Source organism: Salmo trutta, chromosome 3 (assembly GCF_901001165.1).
Source record: "Salmo trutta chromosome 3, fSalTru1.1, whole genome shotgun sequence".
Taxonomy (NCBI): domain Eukaryota; kingdom Metazoa; phylum Chordata; class Actinopteri; order Salmoniformes; family Salmonidae; genus Salmo; species Salmo trutta.
The window spans coordinates 25226755-25249931 of record NC_042959.1 but is presented as its reverse complement, the minus strand read 5'-3'; the positions used below and the strand labels follow the sequence as shown (position 1 = coordinate 25249931).

The window sequence follows — 23177 nt, the reverse complement described above, 5'->3', positions numbered from 1 at the left end:
TGTTGAGTCATTCGCATACATAGACACTCTGGCTTTACTCAAAGTCAATGGCATGTTGTCAGTAAAAATTGAAAAAAGCAAGGGGCCTAAACAGCTACCATGGGGAATTCCTGATTCTAACTGGACAATATTTGAGGCTTCCATTTAAGAATACCCTCTGTGTTCTGTTAGACAAGTAACTCTTTATCCACATTGTAGCAGGGGGTACAAAGCCATAACACATACGTTTTTCCAGCAGCAGACTATGATCGATAATGTCAAAAGCTGCACTGAAGTCTAACAAGACAGCCCCCAATCATTTTATCATCAATTTCTCTCAGCCAACCATCAGTCATTAGTGTAAGTGCTGTGCTTGTTGAGTGTCCTTCCCTATAAGCATGCTGAAATTCTGTTGTCAATTTGTTTACTGTGAAATAGCATTGTATCTAGTCAAACACATTTTTTCCCAGAAGTTTACTAAGGGTTGGTAACAGGCTGATTTCTCTATTTCAGCCAGTAAAGGGGGCTTTACTATTCTTGAGTAGCGGAATGACTTTAGCTTCTCTCCAGGCTTGAGGGCACACGCTCTCCAGTAGGCTTAAATTGAAGATGTGGCAAATAGGAGTGGCAATTTCGTCTGCTATTATCCTCAGTAATTGTCCATCCAGATTGTCAGACCCCAGTGGCTTGTCATTGTTGATAGACAATAATGTTTTCACCTCTTCCACACTGACTTCACGGAACTCAAAAGCACAATTCTTGTCTTTCATAATTTTGTTCGATATCCTTGGATGTGTAGTGTCAGCATTTGTTGCTGGCATGTCATCCCTAAGTTTAATTATTTTTCATTGGCAAGATAAGCAAAAGAAGTTTGCAATTTCAGTGGGCTTTGTAATGAATGAGCCATCTGATTCAATGAATGAAGGAGCCGAGTTGGCTTTTAAACCCACATTGTAGCATAAACTAACTAGCAGAAATTGTTAACAAGTTAGAAATTATTTTAATACACTTTGCTGTAGGCTACTATTTAACAAAAAATCATGTCATATAAAATATATTCACCCCACCCAGTATTGTAATCAAAATTTACCAGAAAACATGTAGTCCTTGGCTCAGACAGTGTAGTAGTGTGGGTTCAATAGCATCTCATTAGTGTGCGAGATCTTGAGAATCAGCTGTACATGTGATGGAAGAATGCACTGTGCATGCAGAGGGTTGCAATTCCATTGAATTGGGGATAGTAGAATTGCCTTGTGTGTATCCCACAAAAAGTTCACTGTTAAGCTAACTTTTTTTGATGAATTGAAGCAAAATTCCCCAAATTCCAAGGCTTAACTTCCCATGGAAAATTTCAGAAGAAAATCCTGAAATTTACCAGAAAGTTCCCGACCCTTTGCAACCCTAATGTTGGGTACTAGCCATGCCCTGCTAAACCAGTGGACTGCAAAGCTTTTCATTATGGCAGGAAACCCATGACAAAATATGTTATGTGCATCTAAAATGGCACCCTTTTCCAATTCACTACTTTTGACAGTGCCTTCAGAAAGTATTCACACCCCTTGACTTTTTCCACATTTTGTTGTGTTACAGCCTGAATTTAAAATGGATTAAATTGAGATTTTTGTCACTGGCCTACACACAATACCACATAATGTCAAAGTGGTATTGTGTTTTAATTGTATTTTACAAATTATTAAAAAATGAAAAGCTCAAATGTAGAGTCAATAAGTATTCAACATATTTGTTATGTCAAGCCTAAATAAGTTGAGGAGTAAAAATTAGCTTAAGCCACATAAGTTGCATGGACTCAGTGTGTAATAACAGTGTTTAACATGATTTTTTTAATGACTAACCCATCTCTGTACCCCACACATACAATAATCTAAGGTTTTAGTCGAGCATTGAATTTCAAACACAGATTCAACCTCAAAGACCAGGGAGGTTTTCCAATGCCTCGCAAAGAAGGGCACCTATTGGTAGATGGATACAGTTTTTTAAAGCAGACATTGAATATCCCTTTGAGCATGGTGAAGTTATTAATTACACTTTGGATGGTGTATCAATACAACCAGTCACCACAAAGAATACAGGCGCCCTTAACTCAGTACCGGAGAGGAAGGAAACCACTCAGGGATTTCACCATGAAGCCAATGGTGACTTTAAAACAGTTACAGACTTTAATGGCTGTGATAGGAGAAAACTGAGGATGGATCAACAACATTGAAGTTACTCCACAATACTAACCTTACTGACAGAGTGAAAAGAAGGATGTACAGAATGCAAATATTCCAAAACATGCGTTCTGTTTGCCACAAGGCACTAAAGTAATACTGCACAAATGCGGCAAAGCAATTAACTTTTTGTCCAGAATACAAAGTGTAATGTTTGAGGCAAATCCAATACAACACTTTACTGAGTACCCCTCTCCATATTTTTAAGCATAGTGGTGGCTGCATCATGGTATGGGTATGGTTGTAATCGTTAAGACTTGGGACTTTTTAAGGCTAAGCACAGGCAAAATCATAGAGGAAAACCTGATTCAGTCTGCTTTCCACCAGACACAGAGGAGTTTACCATTCAGCAGGACAATAACCTAAAACACAAAGCCACATCTGCACTTGAGTTGCTTTCAAAGAAGACCGTGAAGGTTCCTGAGTGGCCAAGTTATAGCTTTGACTAAATCTTCTGTACTTCAAAATCTATGGCAAGACCTGAAAATGGTTGTCTAGCAATGACAACAATGAATTTTACAGAGCTTTTTGAAAAGAATAATAGGTAAATGTTGCACAATCCAGGTGGGGATAGCTATTGGAGACGTACCCAGCTAAGGAAATACCACCGGCCAAACCTTCCCCTAACCCGGACGACGCTGGGCCAGTTGTGTGCCGCCCCATGGGGCTCCCGGTCACGGCTGGCTGTGACACAGCCAGGAATCGAACCTAAACCACACCGAAACTAATTTCATACATAACAGCAAATGAAACGGTGAGGAGAGAACATTTTTGGGAAAGGGCTCGTAACTAAGCAATAAAGTATCAGTATGATGGGGAAGAAAGGGGGAGATAATGAGCGAGTGGAAGCGAACTACGCATAATTATATAATCACCAATTGTAAATGAAGAACAGGGCGTCCCATTCTATCGTATTGATCTATTCTAATTAGAATAAAAAAAATTAAAAAAACAGAATGGTGCGCACTGAGCATGTGTCCCCACCAAATTAAATGATGACAATGCACGGGCTATTATCAGCACAAAATATCATCCCAAAGAGCATGCCTTACATTCCAAGCAAAAAACATCATCAGCAACGCACTCACCATCTTTCCTTGTTTATGTGACATGGGCATGCTCCAATTGATGCCATTGCCTGAAGATGCACACCATTTAAGCATGAGCTGACAATAATTGACATTTTTTGACTGTTGTCATATTGACACATTCATTAATCAAAAAATCTAAAATCAAAATCAAATTTATTTATATAGCCCTTCTTACATCAGCTGATATCTCAAAGTGCTGTACAGAAACCCAGCCTAAAACCCCAAACAGTAAGCAATGCAGGTGTAGAAGCCTTAATTACATAAATGCTTCTGTACTGATTTTCACTATTTATTAAGCACACTTGGTGCTTATAGTGATGTTTAGTCTACTTATGTTTTCATCATTTGACCGTGCGTCATTATAAAAAGATGCTCTTACCGCATTCCAACATGTTCCGTTTCATAGTTGTAAAATGTTGTTTACATATAGCCTACAATATTGTAATGTTACCTAAGACCTTCATAAACACCACCAAATGATTAATTTCACAATAGCATATATCCGTTAGAATGTTGCAGTCAGAATGACTGCTCATTAGCTTGAAAAGGGGGGGGGGGGGGTCCATCGAGGCCCAGCGGTTCTACTGTTAATAGCAGAGACCCAGCACACCTAGGGCTGATAGAGGCTGGGCTGATACAATACAAGGTCACAGACATTGATTGTGTTTCAGAAAGGCAGAGAAGGAGAGCGAGTGTTTCTGAAGGAGAAGCGTCCTTTCTTGTTCCCGTAAACACTCAAATCAGCGCTGATGGATCCATGCATTAAAATACTGGAATGTGAGCTTGTGTGAGTGAGGGTGTGTACTAGGGAGTGGTGATTGATAGTGGTATTCTGTGAGTGAGGGTGTGTGTGTGTTCTAGGGAGTGGTGATTGATAGTGGTATTCTGTGAGTGAGGGTGTGTGTGTGTGTTCTAGGGACTGGTGATTGATAGTGGTATTCTGTGAGTGAGGGTGCGTGTGTGTTCTAGGGACTGGTGATTGATAGTGTATTCTGTGAGTGAGGGTGCGTGTGTGTTCTAGGGACTGGTGATTGATAGTGTATTCTGTGAGTGAGGGTGCGTGTGTGTTCTAGGGACTGGTGATTGATAGTGTATTCTGTGAATGAGGGTGTGTGTTCTAGGGACTGGTGATTGATAGTGTATTCTGTGAGTGAGGTTGTGTGTTCTAGGGACTGGTGATTGATAGTGTATTCTGTGAGTGAGGGTGTGTGTTCTAGGGACTGGTGATTGATAGTGTATTCTGTGAGTGAGGTTGTGTGTGTGTGTGTGTGTGTGTTTTTTTTTACCCCCCTTTCCCTCTGGTGCATGGTGGCGGCATGGTCCCTATCCTGAAGGTTCACCTTCCATGGACACACTCAGAGACAGACAGTGTAATATTCATCAGGCTGCAGTGTCAACACTAGGGAGCAGATGCTCACTGTCCCCGTGGGATTTACTCTACATGTGTGTGGCTCATTGAGTCAGTCCTGGCATATGCGTCTATATCTGCGTGAGTGTGTGAGCATGTATTATAGTTGAGCGCATAAGGAGCAGTTCATTTAAAATTCAGAGAATTTAAGAGACAACACACAAAGCACACTCTTTCACGTACGTAATGTTATCATTAACTAAACATATTTCACTAAATTAATCAAACACAGGCCGTCTAGACTTAACACACATGCACAAAACTAGCAACCCAAATGTGCCCCAAACACAAAAAAAAGTGCATACTTCATACACAGCCTGGTAAAACGTGAGCAGCAGGTCAATAGCTCTTAGGAGAGACAAAGGTAGAGCGGTACAGCACTTGACTGTTCACTGTAAAAAGGCCGCAGTCAGGACGACTTCTATTCACTTCACTCGATGCCGTAAGAACCATGCCTGACGTTCACTTCAGCCTAATGAACAGGCACTCATTCAGGAAGGATGATTTAAAGTGGCAATCTGCAGTTCAAACAATAGCAAGTGCCACCCTGCCACTGATTTGGTAAAGAGCTGAGGGATGGGGCAATGTAACAAACACAGACAGAGCTATGGATACAAGGACTGACTATCTATGATCTAACAATTATAGTTTGAGGCTATACAGTGTTTGTTTACAAACAAAGGAGTAAAATATATTCTTCAAAAATCAATGGGTATACATTGTTCATTTAAAAGTCTAAAAATGGATGCAGCAACTGCAGATCCACCTTTAAGGGTGTGAGCACGTGTATGATGTGAACATGTAATGTATGGGGAAAGAAATGCACACAAAATGGTCGTTTAATCTTAATAAACCGCCTTCCAGGCGAATTTGGGCAGATTAAACTTAGCCACTATCGTTGGCATGTCAGCACTATCCCGTTCCTGAACAGTTACAGTGCCTTCAGAAAGTATTCATACCCCTTGACTTATTTTGTTGTCTTACAGCCTGAATTCAAAATGTATTAAAATAATTTATCTTCTCCCATCTACACACAAATACCCCATAATGACAAAGTGAAAACACATTTAGACATTTTTGCAAAATGTATTGAAAATTAAATATAGAAAAATCAAATTTACATAAGTTATTCACACGTGTGTGTTTCTTTCTAAATCATGTCCAAACAATTGCACTCACTTCAAATGCTTTGAAAAGCTGGTTATGGCTCACATCAATACCATCTCAGACACCCTAGCCTAGACCCACTCCAATTCGCATACCACCCCAACAGATCAATCTCAATTGCACTCCACTTCTCCAGGTGGGAAAGGAATGCTGTTCATTTTCTACAGCTCAGCGTTCAACACCATAGTGTCCAAGCTCATCACTAAGCTAAGGTCCTTGTAGAAAACAGTAGAAAATGTAGAACTGTAGAAAATGAACAGCATTTTCAGGTAGGTATTCCTTTGCCCTTTCCCACAGAAGTGGAGTGCAATTGAGATTGATCTGTGGATACTGGACTTTCTGCCGCCCCCAGGTGGTGAGGGTAGGCAAACACACACATACACACACCCTCAATTACCTCATACCCCTGCACATTGACCAGTAGCCCTTGCATATAGCCTTTTTTATTTTTTTAACTATTTTTCTCCCCAATATCGTGGTATCTAATTGGTAGTTACAGTCCTGTCCCATCGCTGCAAGTCCCGTACGGACTCGGGAGAGACGAAGGTCGAGAGCCGCGCATCCTCCGAAACACAACCCACTACAAATGCCCGCTACACCAGTAAGCCAGCCGCATCAATGTGTCGGAGGAAACACCGTACACCTGGCGACCGTGTCAGCGTGCATGCGCCCGGCTCGCCACAGGAGTCACTAGAGCGCGATGGGACAAGGACATTCCTGCCGGCCAAACCCTCCCCTAACCCGGACGACGCTGGTCCAATTGTGCTCCGCCCCATGAGTCTCCCGGCAGCGGCCGGCCGCGACACAGCCTGGACTCGAACCAGGATTTCTAGTAGCACAGCCAGCACTGTGATGCAGTGACATTGGACCACTGCGCCACTCGGTGGCCCTAGTCTTGGAATTAGTAAAACAATATGAAGGAAAAAGGAAACCGCACACTGCTCTTGATAGTATTACTGATATTTAATAAGCTTACGTATCGGCCTTTGTCAGAGCTTTTGTGAATCTTCTGAAAACAGCACCTCTATGTAGACCTAGCCCCACCCAAATCCATTCCACGCATGGAAAGGGGTTGGAGGCAAAGGAAAAATAAATAAGTGCTACCAAACATAACAATATGCATTTCACAAACACTACAAAAGTGTATAAATAAGACGCATTGAATACGTCCATAAAACCACAATGAGGACATAGCAAGTTTTCATTAATCATTGGGTACATCATACAAAAAACAGAGTAATCTTAAATAGGCACATAATTCATGTTCAAATTCACAACATAACATACATAGGCATTTCATCATTAAGTCCTTTAGGAAATAATGTCTGGAGGGTGAAAATCCAAAAACATTCTCTTTATTATTAATATCACCTCCCCTGTCTGATACCTTGACTTTCTCTATGCCACAAAATCTAAAAAAAGGTAGAAATGTCATGTTTTAGGTCATTAAAATGTACTGCGACTGGATAATCCCTGTCGTTTCGCCTGATTGAACTTTTATGTTCACTAATTCTCTGTTTGAGAGAGCAGGAGGTCTTACCGACATAGCAGAGCCCACATGGACATTTAATAATGGAAATAACATGCGTGGTGGTACACGTGATGATATCATTTATTTGAAACCGTTTTCCTGTTTGGGGGTGGCAGAAATATTCACACTTCATCATATTGTTGCTCTGTGCGCATCCTCTGCATGTATAGCTACCATTTGGTAGAGGGCGTAAAAGAGCCTGGCTGATTTTCTTTCGTGGTTGGCAGTTGGCCAACGTAAGCTTATTAAATATCAGTGATACTATCAAGAGCAGTGTGCGGTTTCCTTTTTCCTTCATCCTGTTTCAACTGTTGCCATGCACCTGCAATAAGATTGCTCAGATGTGCGAGTGCCTTTTGAATTAGTAAAACAAAATTACTTTTTTTTTAAGCAAATGTCTTACCTTTGAACTCTGCATTGTTGTGAAAGGGCTCGTAAGTACGCATTTCACAGAAAAGTAGTAGTAGTAGCAGCAGGGGTCGCAGCAGCAGTAGTAGTACCAGCAGCGGTAGTAGTAGTAGCAGCAGCGGTAGTAGTAGTAGCAGCAGCGGTAGTAGTAGGCTCTAATCAGGCCCTAGTAGTAGGCCCGGTAGTAGTAGGCTCTGATCAGGCCCTACGCCCTACACCCAAACAAGGGCACTGCGTTCATCCACCTCTGGCCTGCTCGCCTCCCTACCTCTGAGGAAGCACAGTTCCCGCTCAGCCCAGTCAAAACTGTTCGCTGCTCTGGCACCCCAATGGTGGGACAAGCTCCCTCACGACGCCAGGACAGCGGAGTCAATCACCACCTTCCGGAGACACCTGAAACCCCACCTCTTTAAGGAATACCTAGGATAGGATAAAGTAATCCTTCTAACCCCCCCCCTTAAAATATTTAGATGCACTATTGTAAAGTGGTTGTTCCACTGGATATCATAAGGTGAATGCACCAATTTGTAAGTCGCTCTGGATAAGAGCGTCTGCTAAATGACTTAAATGTAATGTAATAGTAGCAGCAGCGGTAGTAGTAGTAGTAGTAGTAGTAGTAGCAGGGGTAGCAGCAGCAGTAGCAGGGGTAGCAGCAGCAGTAGCAGGGGTAGCAGCAGCAGTAGCAGGGGTAGAAGCAGCAGTAGCAGCAGCAGTAGCAGCGATAGTAGTAGCAGCGGTGGTAGTAGTAGTAGCAGCAGTAGCAGCAGCAGTAGCAGCGATAGTAGTAGCAGCGGTGGTAGTAGTAGTAGCAGCAGTAGTAGTAGTAGGAGCAGGGGCAGCAGTAGTAGTAGTAGTAGTAGTAGTAGTAGTAGCAGCAGCAGCAGCAGCAGCGGTAGTAGTAGCAGCAGCGGTAGTAGTAGCAGCGGTAGCAGCAGTAGCAGCGAAAGTAGTAGTAGTAGTAGCAGCAGGGGTAGCAGCAGCAGTAGCAGCGGTAGTAGTAGTAGCAGCAGTAGTAGCAGCAGCAACAGGGGTAGCAGCAGCAGCGGTAGTAGTAGCAGCAGCAGCGGTAGTAGTAGTAGGAGCAGTAGTAGTAGTAGGAGCAGGGGTAGCAGCAGCAGTAGCAGCAGTAGTAGTAGTAGTAGTAGCAGCAGCAACAGGGGTAGCAGCAGCAGCGGTAGTAGTAGTAGCAGCAGCGGTAGTAGTAGTAGGAGCAGTAGTAGTAGTAGTAGTAGTAGTAGCAGTAGCAGTAGCAGTAGTAGTAGCAGTAGCAGCAGGGGTAGCAGTAGCAGCAGGGGTAGTAGTAGTAGTAGTAGTAGTAGTAGTAGTAGTAGTAGTAGTAGTAGTAGCAGGAGCAGCAGTAGCAGGGGTAGCAGTAGTAGTAGTAGCAGCAGTAGCAGTAGTATTTGCGGTAGTAGTCGTAGCAGCAGTAGCAGGGGTAGTAGTCGTAGCAGGGGTAGCAGGAGAAGCGGTAGCAGGGGTAGCATTAGTAGTAGCAGCAGTAGTTGTAGTAGCAGTAGTAGTAGCGGTAGTAGTAGCAGTAGTAGCAGCAGTAGCAGTAGTAGTAGCAGCAGTAGTAGTCGTAGCAGCAGTAGCAGGGGTAGCAGTAGCAGTGGTAGTAGCAGTAGTAGCAGCAGTAGCAGGGGTAGAAGTAGCAGAAGTAGTAGTAGTAGCAGCAGGGGTAGCAGTGGTAGTAGCAGTAGCAGGGGTAGCAGTAGCAGCGGTAGTAGTAGTAGCAGTAGTAGCAGCGGTAGTAGTAGCAGCAGTAGCAGGGGTAGCAGTGGTAGTAGCAGTAGTAGTAGCGGTAGTAGTCGTAGCAGCAGTAGCAGGGGTAGCAGTAGCAGCGGTAGCAGGGGTAGCAGTGGTGGTAGCAGCAGTAGTAGCAGTAGCAGCGGTAGTAGTAGTAGCAGTAGTAGCAGCAGGGGTAGCAGTAGTAGTAGCAGTAGCAGTATCGGTAGTAGTAGCAGTAGCAGTAGCGGTAGTAGTAGCAGTAGTAGTAGCAGTAGTACTAGCGGGGGTAGCAGTAGTTGCAACCCTTCCAGGGAAAAATGACTTTACCACATTGTTAAACAGTTTTTCTCAGAGCTCCAATCATTTGCACATATTGATTGGGCCAGGTTTTAGCAACATGTGATGTTTTTAGCTACATTTGATGTTTTAGCTGCATTTGATGGTTGTGACGCTTAGTAGTGACAGTTAAGGTCTGCCTTCGAGATATTGGAATTGGCAGTTGGGGCATGCGCACAGGACAAGCACAGACCCACCCACACTCAATGCTCCATACTGTATCAATGTCAGGGCTGACATTAGATGGCTAAGCCACCCTGACTGTGAAAATGATGAAGTTGGCCTACTGTTCAAAGAGATGGAGGAGCACAGTATTCCATCTCATATGAAGTGATGGGATCAAATCAAAGGCTTGCAATATACCCCAGAAAAGTTGCAAGTAAATCACTATGCGTGCACGACACACACACACACACACAGTATGACAAACACAGAGCATAATGATGATTACCCAGAGTGCCTGAGGGTGAACGGTATCCCAGATGCCTACGCTGCCATCAATACTCATTAAATGGGTAGACAGTAATTAAGGGTCACAGAGTTTGTTTTAATCATCATTGGCATTCTAAATTTGGGACATGGGCTATAGTGGAAAGATGTGAATTGAACACCCACAGGCACTCTGGGTAATCAATGAGCAGAGTATTGCTGCTTGAAATTATGAAGTACTCTTTATTCTTTTCACCCGAGGTAAATTAATATGAAATGAGTTGACCAACATTTGAACTGATAAGCCAATTGGCAATCAGCTTACTAATAAGCTGACTCCATAGATATTCAACCACTGGAGGCGTGGCCTAGTTCTCAGGCTTAAAAACCCTACATGTATGTATGGTAACGTCTCAGCGGAAACAACAGAGCATTTGCACTAGCCCTTATAGCAAAGGGCCTTGAAAAACACAGACTGGAAACCACCATTTATAGTGCACGTCACTACAAAGACAATGCTGAAGTTTTCAACAGGGTCATTTTCATTCCTACTAATATCTGAGCCTTACGGTGCAATTCAAAACGTTGTTCCTGAAGCGCCTTCTTGGATGAGATATCAAATCAGAAGAAGAGTTGTGTGGGGTGACTCAGAGCAATGTTGCACTACGCAGTTGGGAGAACAACAGGAAGCTTGAATCTGACCCGATAACACAGGAAAACTGCTGCTGGTATCATGGCGAGAATCAACAACACTTTATATGGTGCATGGCGCCAATCGTTTGTGAGATGTTGGTGGGGTTTGATGTCACAAAAGCACCTGTTCCTCTTTGACATCTCACTTCTATTTGCTTGGCATGACGGCATATATACAGCGAGAGCGGCGTTTAGAGGAAGGACACCTGTGTACTGAGCGTCACAGCATTGCAAAGCTAACCTCAAAGTGAAACTGTCAAAACGTGGGACGTTGTGAAATGCAGTGGTGTTAAACTGAAACCGAGTCTGGGGTTTTGCAGAAGTATATCAGCCATTTCAGGTGTCTTAAGTATGGCCAAGCACAAAGCACCACATCTGTTGTTTTAGTCCTGGCTGAATCTGCCATGTTAGTTTTTCAGCAAACTGATAATACGTATACCGTGTGAATCGTCATCCCTGTGTTTTGAGGTATATTACAGAGTTTAAAAACAGGTGCTGCATCCAGTGTGGGTAAGAAAATGGGAACAAATTGATGCTTAAAACAAAAGTGCTATGCATGTAGCCTACAGATGAAGGATCTGTTTTGTCATATCAACTTGCCATACTTCTCTTTTAAAAGAAGTATTGACACGCATTATTATTTTGACTTTCTCCAAACTGAAGGCCATTAGGCTATCCCTAGACATATGAAATATCTTCACACCTAGAGGAGCCTCCAGGCTTCCGTCATCATTTTGAATGAGGAAAAAAAAAGAATTACAAGGACAGTTTGGGAAAACTCATCCCAATCGACCACTGCAAAACGGACACGCTGGGGTAATAATCACATAACGAACGTTCTATAGTAATACTAGTCGCGTACGAATAGGGCTATTAGTGAACATACTATATCTTTACCAGATGAGTTTTTCAACCAAGAAAGCTCTAAAACTGATGTGGGTGGGGGCCATAAAAATAGTGCCACAGTGGCTCGTGGATCTGCATACCCACATCAATACAGAGCTCATGTCGAGTTCATTTCCTGCAATTTGACACATTTTTAGTCACGTACAAATAGGGCTATTAGTGAACATACTGTATCTTTACCAGATTAGTTTTTCAACCAAGAAAGCTCTAAAACTGATGTGGGTGGGGGCCATAAAAATAGTGCCACAGTGGCTCGTGGATCTGCATACCCACATCAATACAGAGCTCATGTCGAGTTCATTTCCTGCAATTTGACACATTTTTAGTCACGTACAAATAGGGCTATTAGTGAACATACTGTATCTTTACCAGATTAGTTTTTCAACCAAGAAAGCTCTAAAACTTTGATGTAATACAGTGTTTCCCAACTCCAGTGCTTGAGTACCCCCAACAACTCCAACAAAAATGTGTGCTGTTGGAGGTACTCGAGGACTGGTGCTGTTGGAGGTACTCGAGGACTGGTGCTGGGAAACATGACATAAGCTCATCTGACTCACCCGGCTCACACAGGGAGCCTGCAAGACCGCTGTGAGGTAACAATCTCACCCAGGAATTATATAGACGCCCTCTTAAGGACAGGGTCAAGGGAAGGTTATTATAGCCTGCTTATTCACTCAAATAACCTTATATTCAAAATTATGAACAGTAATAAATATGCTGGTGAGTGAGTGAGTGTGTGTGAATTCTGCCATGAATGTCAATCCCTTGGGCATCATCCTGTACAAGTAAAGTCATGGTTTAAAAAAATTATAATAATAAAGCAACACCTCAGGGCACAACACCTTTCCCCAATGTGACCTACCTGTTGTGTATGTACTGACATGTGTAACTGATAGAGGCACACACACACTACATGTTCATGTTTTTAAAATGTATGTAAATTCTAAAGTCTTGTCTGTAATGTATTCTTCGTTATATGTCGAACCCCAGTAAGACTAGCTGTCGCCATTGGCGTTTGCTAATGGGGATCCAAATCAAATGATCAAATAACAAAGGCTAGCAAAAGTCTGAATTGTGCAGGGCACGTGGCATCCACCCTACCACAGACAACCAATTGGGACTTATTCAATATACCAACATTGCCAAATGTACAGTACAACCCCAATAAAACTCCAGAGAGATGCCGTTATGACAGAGTGCATGCTGCTGCCCTTTGTGCTCGCATTCATCTTGTCTATGTGGCCATTTAATGGCACATTTTGTCCTTAATAATGCGGATGGAGCGTTCTGTTCGACTCACCACCCTTCCGCCAATCAAAAACGTCCCATCCGTCATCATTACTGAGGTCTTAGGAGACTGCTTTCTCCCTCCATCTGCTCCAGGGCTTCCCTCACTCACATTCACTGAGCCATAGATCGCAGCACACAACGGAAATACGCTGCAGTCTAATAGCAGAACATTGGATGGAACACCACTACCAAGGTAGTCAATGGTCACCACTGACTAAAATCCTCTGTTTGTCCTATTTTATCCTGCCCAGAGTGTATGTTATTACAATATTACATGTTACCACCCAAATTCCGTTTGAATGTTAATTGTGCGATTCAGTAGATATTGTGATACTGAGAGAAAGTTCACAAGGCATACAGTAGTACAGCAATAAGCAGGTCCTGGCTATTCTGCCGCCCTAGGTGAAACAATAATATTGCTGCCCTGCAAAACTAAAATCTGTATTTTCCGGACGTTGATATCAGGTTAATTTCAGTTCGGAATTTACAGAAATTTGAAACGTTGAAAATGCGTATTTTCTGGATGTTTAAATCAGGTTTGAATGAACGTTGAAAAGACGTCATTTCTAAACGTCTATATTTAGACCAAATCAAGGCCGGTCCAGAACAGACAAAATCTGAACCATACATAGACGTCTAGGTTTGGGCCAAATCAAGGCTGGTCCAGACCGAACCAAAAACCAATGTCCGTGGAAATCATTGTTGGTCTGGAATGCCCCAAACAAAGACTGCTGGTCTGGACAGGACCAAAAAAAGACATCCGAAAGATATTGGTCTGTCCTTACTGGAATGGAATGTAGGCCTGCAATAGAATTGTATGAATGCTCATCCATGTGGTAGACCCACCGTTTGTAAAACAGGCCATTGCATTGGCTTTATTAGTCCTGATTCCTGTGACTAATCAATTTGGCTATTTAAAGCTCTGAATATCAGCTACCAATCTTCGTCAAATAAAATTGTATTGGTCACATGCGCCGATTACAACAGGTGTAGACCTTACCATGAAATGCTTAATTACCAGCCCTTAAACAACAATGCAGAGTTATTAAAAAGTAAGTAAGAAACCTTTGCTAAATAAACAGAAAGGAAAAATAGTAACACAATAAAATAACAATAATGAGGCTATATACAAGGGGTACCGGTACTGAGTGAATGTGTGGGGGTAAGGGTTAGTCGAGGTAATATGTACATGTAGGTAGGGGTAAAGTGAGTAGGCATAGATAATAAACAGAGTAGCCGCAGGGTATGTGAAGAGTGTGAAGGTATGTGAGAGTGTGTGTAAGGCGTCAATACGCAAGTGTGTGTGTCCGTGTGTGTGTTGGCGTGTCAGTGTAGTATGTGTGAGTGTGTGGTTAGAGTCCAGTGTACATCGAACCTGTGCAAAACAACAGTAATAAAATAAGAGGGTCAATGCAAATAGTCCAGTTAGCCATTTGATTAGCTATTCAGCAGTCTTATGGCTTGGCGTAGAAGCTATTAAGGAGCCTTTTGGTCCCAGACTTGGTGCTCCGGTACCGCTTGCCGTGCGGTAGCAGAGAGAACAAACAGTCTATGACTTGGGTGGCTGGAGTCTGACAATTTTTTGGGCCTTCCTCTGGAGTTAATCTGAGCCTATTTGTAATGTGTTTACATAGCGGGACATGCAAAAGTATTTTCTTTTTCGCTAAGATCAGCTCATCAAAAATGTACATATACAAACTTGAAACCATTTATCATGACAATTTAGCCCACAGAATGAAACTTCTGATTGTCCATTCCACTTTTAACTCTCCTGTTTTTGGGATATGTTTGTTAACATGTCAGCACATTTTTTATTTGATTGGGTGCCATTTATGTTAGACTATTTGATTGGAGAAACCTGCATGATGTAAAAGGTGTCTGTCTCATTACATTGTATCGCCAGCCTACAGGCTGCAGAAAAGGCCACAGACAGGATATGGTAGAAAGAGTATCTGCTACATGGTTTAGGTTTATGCTAGGTGATTTTTATGACGGAACATTGGTGGAGCGCCGCAGCGATGCGTCTCTACAACAGCACCCTGGAGAGGCACGCTGGGAATGGGTAAGTGAAATATTTTGCGCCCCTGTCTAACAGAATGAGCACTGCGTATCACAAGGTGACATCATATGCTACTGGTTGAGAGAAATTGACATTGTTTTTGGGCAGAATTATGTGAGGTTTTGTGTGTTGTTGGAGGTGCGTCTTGGTCAGTTTAGCTCAGAAAATGCCACCCTCTTCAATCTGACTCCTAATCCTGCCTAATGAGTGGTCGGCCTTGGCCATCAGTTGCTGTGCACAATATCAAGTGTGACAGCCTGTAAGGACAGTACAAATAACTGGGCAAGCCGACAGTTGTCCTTCCTTCTTCCCAGTAGCTAGGGAGAGTTGGTCGTCCATGGCCTGGGGTAAGGCTAATTAGCCAACATCCCCACAGATCCACGCATTGCCAGGGTCATTTACCACCATGTGTGCCCACTCAAGCACCTCAAATCCCTGGGCTCGGCAACTACGCAATGGCATAACAGGGTTTCCATTGACACATGGTCTTGTTGGCCTAGTATTTTTACGACAGGCCTCCATCCATCTGACAAGGCTGCTCTGTATTAATTCTGATTGGGTGTTAGTGGGATGCTGAATGTCTTGATAGGTTGGCTAGTTTTTGGAATGATTTCTCATTGGCTGCTGAGTCAGACCTGTGGTGAGGAGAGACTAGTCGAAGTAAATGGAGCGTAGGAGAGAATGGGAGAGAAGAAGCAAGGCAAGGATTAATCCGAGGGACTGCTCATCTTTATGCTTCGCCGAAGGGCTCAGAACAGCTTTGGTTCTGATCGTTTGATCTCCCCACCATATGTCTTCCGCCTCAGTCCTACGGTTCCGCAGCCAGAGAGACAGAGAGCCATAGATGGAAAGGCAGGAAGTGCTAAATCAACTGGTTTATGTTCCAAGAGGCCCTGAATCTGGAGGAGGCTGTAGATCATGTTTTTACTTCTCTCCTGAAGTACTACCGGTACTCACACTCGGTATAATAAACCATTTTCAATTAAGGGGCTATAAAAAAGTTGTGAGAATGTTACAAGATATTAAAAACTTTCCTAATATAAAAAAAGAACCGAATTAAATGGATACGATTGGTTTGACACCTCACCTTGAGTAATTTGACAGTAACAGACCAAAGACAGAGTTCAAGGTTCAAAATACCAGTAGAGCGTAGTGTGAATTAAAATGTCCTAGGCACAACTAAGGGTCAAGGTTCAAAGGCTACAGACAAAGAAAGGTCAATGCGAAGAGAGTAGTTGTACTTTATAGGTGCTCTGATTCTGCCAAGACTCCAGAGTCAGACAGTTTGATGAAGCCAGGATTTTGTTTCCATTTCTATTCATGTCCTCCATAGAAGCGACAGCTGGCAGCCACTGCAGCAATACATTTGCCATTGTTATGAAGTCCTTACAATACTGGGTCCTGGTGGAGAACTTGTTACATTTCTTATAATAGCAGTCTAAAAAATTTGAGCACAGTATTTGGAAGCCAAGGGCCTTCAACACACCTAGCACTAGTGACTCTGCAAAAATCAGGTGGATGGATTGTTGGATAGATAGAAGTGAAGGTGGGTGGCCAAAGAGGCTTGATGCTGTAGTCTCATACTGAGGAAAAGGCTAGATTAGAATAAAATGTTACACAGGTAACTTCTACCTTATCCTAAGTCATTGTGTTTCTCATTTCCTCAGCTATACGAACACTAAAGTGTCAAATGGAATGCAGGTGACTGCCAAAGCATGGTGTTTCACAGTCAACAGCCATGCGACATCCTTGAAATCAATGGAGTGCTGATGATAATTCCATCGAGTCAGGTACATGTGTGGTGCTAAGAGATTGATTTCTGTCAGACCTATTGAATTGAAGAAAGACCAGAAACAGGGTAGTGTTCCTGCTCGCCTATGTACAGACGCAATGGAGCAAGCAGAGTAACGGACTCCTGTACGGCACTCGCAGAGTGCGGCCAGCGGGGAAACCAATTTTATTTCAGTCCAGTAACCCCTTCAACAGAAGAACCTTACCATGACTAATAGCACTTCCCCTTTGATGTGATACACAACAACAGGGACCTCCCAAGTAACTGTGGCCCAAGTCATACAAACTCAAGTCCATTTGTTACTTTGGTGAACATTAGCCCTTCCTTTGGTCATATGGTTGTTAACATGCTGTTGGTGTTCCACTTTGCCTGACCGAGTTTGGGGTTGGCGGTTTGACTTTCGCTGGCAGGGTTGTAGCACAGGTCACACCACTCCCCCATTGCCAAACTGCCACTACGACACCAGCAGCAGACAAAGGAAACTAGGTGATTGGTCGTCAACCCGAGTGATACCAAAAACAAGGCAGAGTCTAGGACAAGGCTAAATTACGTCAAATCAGATTTCAACCAATTAAGTTCTTGATAAAACGTTGGGACATTACAAGAACAGAAGAGTTGTAACTACTTTAGGCTGCCCATACTGAAGTTTGATGATACACTTAGGACGAATCAAAAGGTGCCTTCTGCCCACAACAGGGATGGCAACCGTAGTGCTGCTTTTCTGGCCACTTCAGTTTCCATAGCAACTACACACCTATCGTGCTCCATATCATCCTCCAAAGGGACGAGTAAAACCTTTCAAAGGGTATCCTTTTGTTCTTTGTGAACAAGCACGACAAAGAACTGTTCAGAACAAAGTCCTTATGCCAAGAACAAGGTAGAAACATTTTTACTGATGTTTACTTGCTTCCTCTCTTTCTTCCTTTGACAGACGTAGAGGATCGGTGAAGATCGTAGGTTCACACCTACGACGCCAGAAAGATGATATGGCCCCCCCATCGGTGGCATTATTGACAAAGTACATCCCCATTGGCCTTTCGCTGCAATACACATGCAACACAGTCTAAGGACCAGGATGACTCATCTAAAACGTTTAAGTTACCCACTATGTAATGTTCTACTACAGTAGCTTAGAGACCTGGTTAATGGTTGTTGGAGTAGGGGAGAATTGGACCAAAAGAGAGTACACAATGTTCATAGCTATAGGGTGAAATTATGCTCATTAATGCAGACACACACACACACACACACAGGGGTAATTTGGCCTGCTATGTAAGGGGTGGAATATGAAGTTATGGTTGTAAATACCAAGCATGCCAAATGGCCCCCAACCCCCCTTCTGAGTGTTTCTCAGATTCCCCAACAAGCCGAGCCCTCAAGTCATTCAGAGCCTCCTCAGAACTGTTACGCCCTAGGAAAGGGTATTTAGGGGACGCTGCTGTTTAGTGTTTACTGAAAGCTGAGGAGGGAGACACAGGACAGCTGTATCCAGCCTGTCCAGTCTGTTTACCACAGCCAGATTAGCCCGAAGGCACTCAAACAAGCGGCTTAGGGAAATGGGGTAAATATGAGTTTGCACAGCAAGGAGAGCCAAAAAGCCAATGTGAGCTTATAGGATAAAATTTGAACATAAAAGTTACCACTGTTTGCAAATCTTGAAAAGGAGGTAGTGCTCGGTTCAGAACAAAATATAATGTGAATGAAAATGTCCAGGAAGTAGTCCATGTCAGAGATTTTTTTTGATATTCTGAGAAATTAGTTTAGCTTTGCAGAAACATTATCTATTTCCAACCCGTGGCCCCATAACAGAAGAAATGTGACTACTGAAGAAAGAGACAGTGATAATATTGCATCTTGAAATAACAGGAAAATATTGCCTAAACAATTGGGCATTTATGAATCCAGCAGCAGTTTGGTAGAAGGCCCTTCAAAAGGGATCCTTAACGTCACAGTAGTTTGTTACTGTGTGTCATTTGGAGAGGCACTGCATTTGTCTGGTTTACTGTGTGTCACACTAGCAGAGTCAAATAGTTCAGATGTTTTTATAGATAAAATTGCTTGACAAACTCATACCTTGACCCCTATTATTTTAAATTAGTGTCATATAAGATGTTAGAGGTTATAAAAGGCTTTTAGAAAATATAACAGAAAGGGTCTCTGTATGAAAATTATTTCTCTCTCACTCACAGTGATGTTGATGATTACACAGATGCAATGTCTGGAACTTGAACATTTTATGGGAACAGGGTTCACTTAGAAGCAAAGTGTGTGTGTGTGTGTGTGTGTGGGTAGTATTATTGACACCTTGAGTACAAGGCAATTCCTCAATATCACTCAACAATACATTAATGGAGTACAAAAAGTAATGCATGCATTAATACCATACATTTTAACATGCATGCAATGATGCATCACTGCCGGTAAAAGATAGGCTACAATGGATGTGTTTACACAGTCAGCCGAATCCTTATCACAGAGCTGATTGATCAAAAGAACAATTAGTGAAAAAATGATTTGAATTGTCTGCCTGTGCATAAGCAGCAAGTATGGCACACTTGTGCCAACCTACCTCCATGATTCGGTGCAGGTGCAATCACGATTCCTTTCGCGTCCACTTTCGGTGAATTCTGGCCGTACATGCCATCGTCCTTGGTTAGAATTTGCTTAGGATTGCCTTTGGAGTCAAGTACGGTGGCATTGACCGTAGCACTAACATGGTCTTCCTTGCTGATGGTTTTGTCGGCACGGATCGACAGTATACATCTGGGCAGAACGAGCACCAACAAGACGACCGGGAGATAGCTGCATGGCGTTGCTGTGGTCCACCTCTTGGGCATCTTCGGAATGTCTTACTGTAATGTCCCCTTTACATCCAAGCTGTTATTCAGGGAATCGAACCACTCCAACGATCCCCCCCCACCAAAAAAAGAAAATAAAAAGATGACAGACAGACAGACAGGGGCTCGGCGTCTTCCGTGTGGCGTCCCGTCATAAAAACATGCTGTGCTCTTCACACAGTTTTCTTATTCCAATACATGTGTAGCCTACACTTCATTTGGAATGAAAAAAAAGAAAAATGATAAAAGCGCACATTAGAACTGTAGGGAGACAAGCTGACATAATGAAATGAAATGGCTTTGGGCAGATGTAGACTATATCCGTATGTTATAATTTTCCTATTTGCTGTCAATTGCTTAATATTACAAGACAATCCATGTAACCTTTTTATCGCATGAAAACCTAAGGAGAGCCCTTTATTTGAATATCATAGGCTCTTTATTAATGTCAACTATAATGCGCATTTATATCGTTCGAGTACTTAGCAGGCTATCCCGAAAACAAATACATAGCCTATGCATTAAAATGAGAAGGTTATGAAAAGCCTATAGACCGTATCCAGATTTTCAATAGCCGGCACGCTGTCTGAGTGGCAATGTCTTTGTAAAATATGCAAACGTTACAGCTGTGTATTATTGCCACAAGTGAACAGCTGTCATTACTGATTTGTGTTCACAATAGCGTGCCAATAATCGCGAGCTACCTTTGCTCGGAGCCACTAATATTCGATTTATTTCGCATTGATTCACACCTTCGAAAGCCATGACGCGGTACCTACCTTCTCCATTTCCTCGAACCAAAACGATATTGATAGAAAACCTCTGGATGAACGTTCAGTGGCCCTTGCCATCAAAACAACGATAATGCGATTCACTCTCTGGTCTTTTCCTTCTGGATCCACACAGCGCAAGCGCAGCGCGATTTAGTAGAGGACGACAGCTGCGCTTGTAGGCCTACCATCACGCCAACGTTCTCTATATCTGAAAAGACGGCCACCTGTAGATCGCCTTACAATCACCTCACCTGTCAACATTAATGGTACCGTTATTTAATAAATTATAGCCTACTGATAAAGCGTGGTTTGGTCACAGTGTCCCTCATATCCAATTGTCAGGCAGTCAATGAGGTAAAACGTTTTCAAGACATGTTCTAAACTGGTAGGCTATAGTCTTATTGATTAGAGGAACCAATATGTCACTATCCTGCAGTGGCAGGTTTATGCTACCAAAACCAAACTAAGCTATAAAGATCTGTTTATGTAGCCTAATCAATTTTGCTTGTGAATTTTGGGATTTTATGACAGTGTTTTCACCAAGTCCAATTTCGGAGAAAAGGGAACAAAAGATATGACAATCAACCAGACAACAAGCACCTGCTCAAAGCTTATGGATCCCCTTCACACATAGTGTGTGTGTGTTACACTGTTCCAATCTGAACACAAAATGGCTTCCCTTGGTATTCCACTACTTTGTCCATTTGCCACTACACCCTCTGGTACCGCTCTATCCATTGTTGACAGGCTCTTGTATTTTCCCACCTGTGCTGTGCTCTGCACAAAAGCCAGTCGATTTGAAACTAACAGCCAACAGTAGCCTCAGGATGAAGCGGGGGAGTTTGAGATGAGTCTCTCCAGTCCATGACCAGTGTACAGACTTTCAGCCATTATTAAAAGCATGACTAGGAGGAAGGACGTGGGAGGATGAGGGAGAGAGGGATTCTGGCACAGGAGGATAGGACTGACGGGGAGGAGGGGAGGGAGAGTGTGGCGGAGGAGGACGGGAGAGAGGGAGAGTGTGGTAGAGGAGGAGAGGGGGAGTCTGGCAACAAAAGAGGAGAGGAGAGAGTAAATTGTCTCCCCTTAGACCAGGCAGGTGGCTACATTGAGGGATCGGCTTTCCTTTGGCAAGAAGAGAGCCCGCGGCCACCCGGGGCTCAGTGACAAGCTAATTGATACATGTCGCTCGGGCTTGCTCCTGTCACTAAATCCGTGCGGCACTGGAGAGACCTGCTGGAGAAACCTGCTGAGGTGGAAAAATGACTGAATGATATAAGATCTGATTCTCAATGGAGTCGTGCAGTAAAGATCAAAGAAGCGGGACTTAGTCCAGTACAGACAATAGAGAGATGGCTGGGTTGTTGTTACAGTACATCAAACCTGGATACTGTTATGTATGGATGGATGGCTGTGAACTAAATCACCGAGGCTTTGGTGGGCGGTTGAAGTTACAGTAAATTAGGAACGATGGGCTGTTTAACTACAGCATCTCTGAGATGTCACTCCTGATATGACAGAAAAACTAAGGGGGGCGACATGCTGTCCACTTTAATTGAAGTAAAGAAAGGTGTCAGAGCTGTCTCTGATATAAAATATCAGGTTTTGCCTTAGAAACATTGATTGTGCCTGTCATTTGTTTTTATGCAGGTGTTCTTTCGCTTCCTCTGCCCTCTTATCAGTAGTGGAATTAGGTTTGAGATGTCCTATATTAACACATACCACTGTTACTGTCTTGCTGATGTTCTGATGAATCAGAGACTGCGTGCAGGGCCTACAGGCAACGGAGTATTTTCCAAATTCCACCCACATATTTTCTCAGCTCAAGAAAACAGTTGCGCTTTTTATTTTTGTTTGTCAAGACTGACCTCTGGTGGTTGAAGTAGGTAACAGTGAACACTGTAGTTCTGTCCAGTTTGCATGTCGGCATTTCCATGTAAAAGCCCCATTAACATTAACGTGAAATTCATAGGAGCACACCGAATTTGTGTCAAGTGAAAGATAAGGGTCTATATTTTAGAGAAAATAAGAGATATACACTGTGGTCCAAAATTATTGACACCCTTATTAAAGATGAGCACTAATGTCTGTATAAGTAAATTCTTCAAATAGTGAGTTATATTGTATGCTAAAAACAGGGGAAATTATATTAGGTTATACTAATACAGACCAACATGAAAGATATTTTGTTTAACAAGTACACATTTTTTTTCAAAAGGTAGGGGTCAAACTTACTGACACCACTTCAGATTCTTATAAATAAAGTAATGTAAGTTTAAAATCCAACCACGCAACCGTCGTATTTGGTCCCATATTCCTAGTCTGCAATGACTAAATCAAGCTTGTGACTCTACAAACTTGTTGGATGCATTTGCAGTTCATTTTGGTTGTTTCAGATTATTTTGTAAATAAATGGTAAATAATGTATTGTGTCATTTTGGTGTCACTTTTATTGTAAATAAGAATAGAATATGTTGCGAAACACTTCTACATTATGCTACCATGATTACAGATAACCA

At 42.7% G+C, this 23177-nt stretch overlaps 1 protein-coding gene across 5 annotated transcripts in view; it reads right to left on the bottom strand.

Moving 5' to 3' along the window:
- LOC115170946 (E3 ubiquitin-protein ligase RNF130) overlaps window positions 1-20844 on the bottom strand; it is a 72895-nt gene extending 52051 nt beyond the window's left edge. The window contains exons 1-2 of one of the 5 annotated variants that reach the window (XM_029727379.1): window positions 20665-20844; window positions 19618-20092 (exon numbers count right to left, since the gene is read on the bottom strand). In XM_029727379.1, the coding sequence (XP_029583239.1) occupies window positions 19618-19885 (268 nt within the window). In that variant the 5' untranslated portion in view covers window positions 19886-20092; window positions 20665-20844. Of the gene's footprint in view, window positions 1-19617; window positions 20098-20664 lie in introns of all 5 variants that reach the window. The other 4 variants (XM_029727387.1, XM_029727365.1, XM_029727360.1 and 1 more) reach the window with 4 other exon arrangements.
- Between the last annotated feature and the right edge of the window lie 2333 nt (window positions 20845-23177).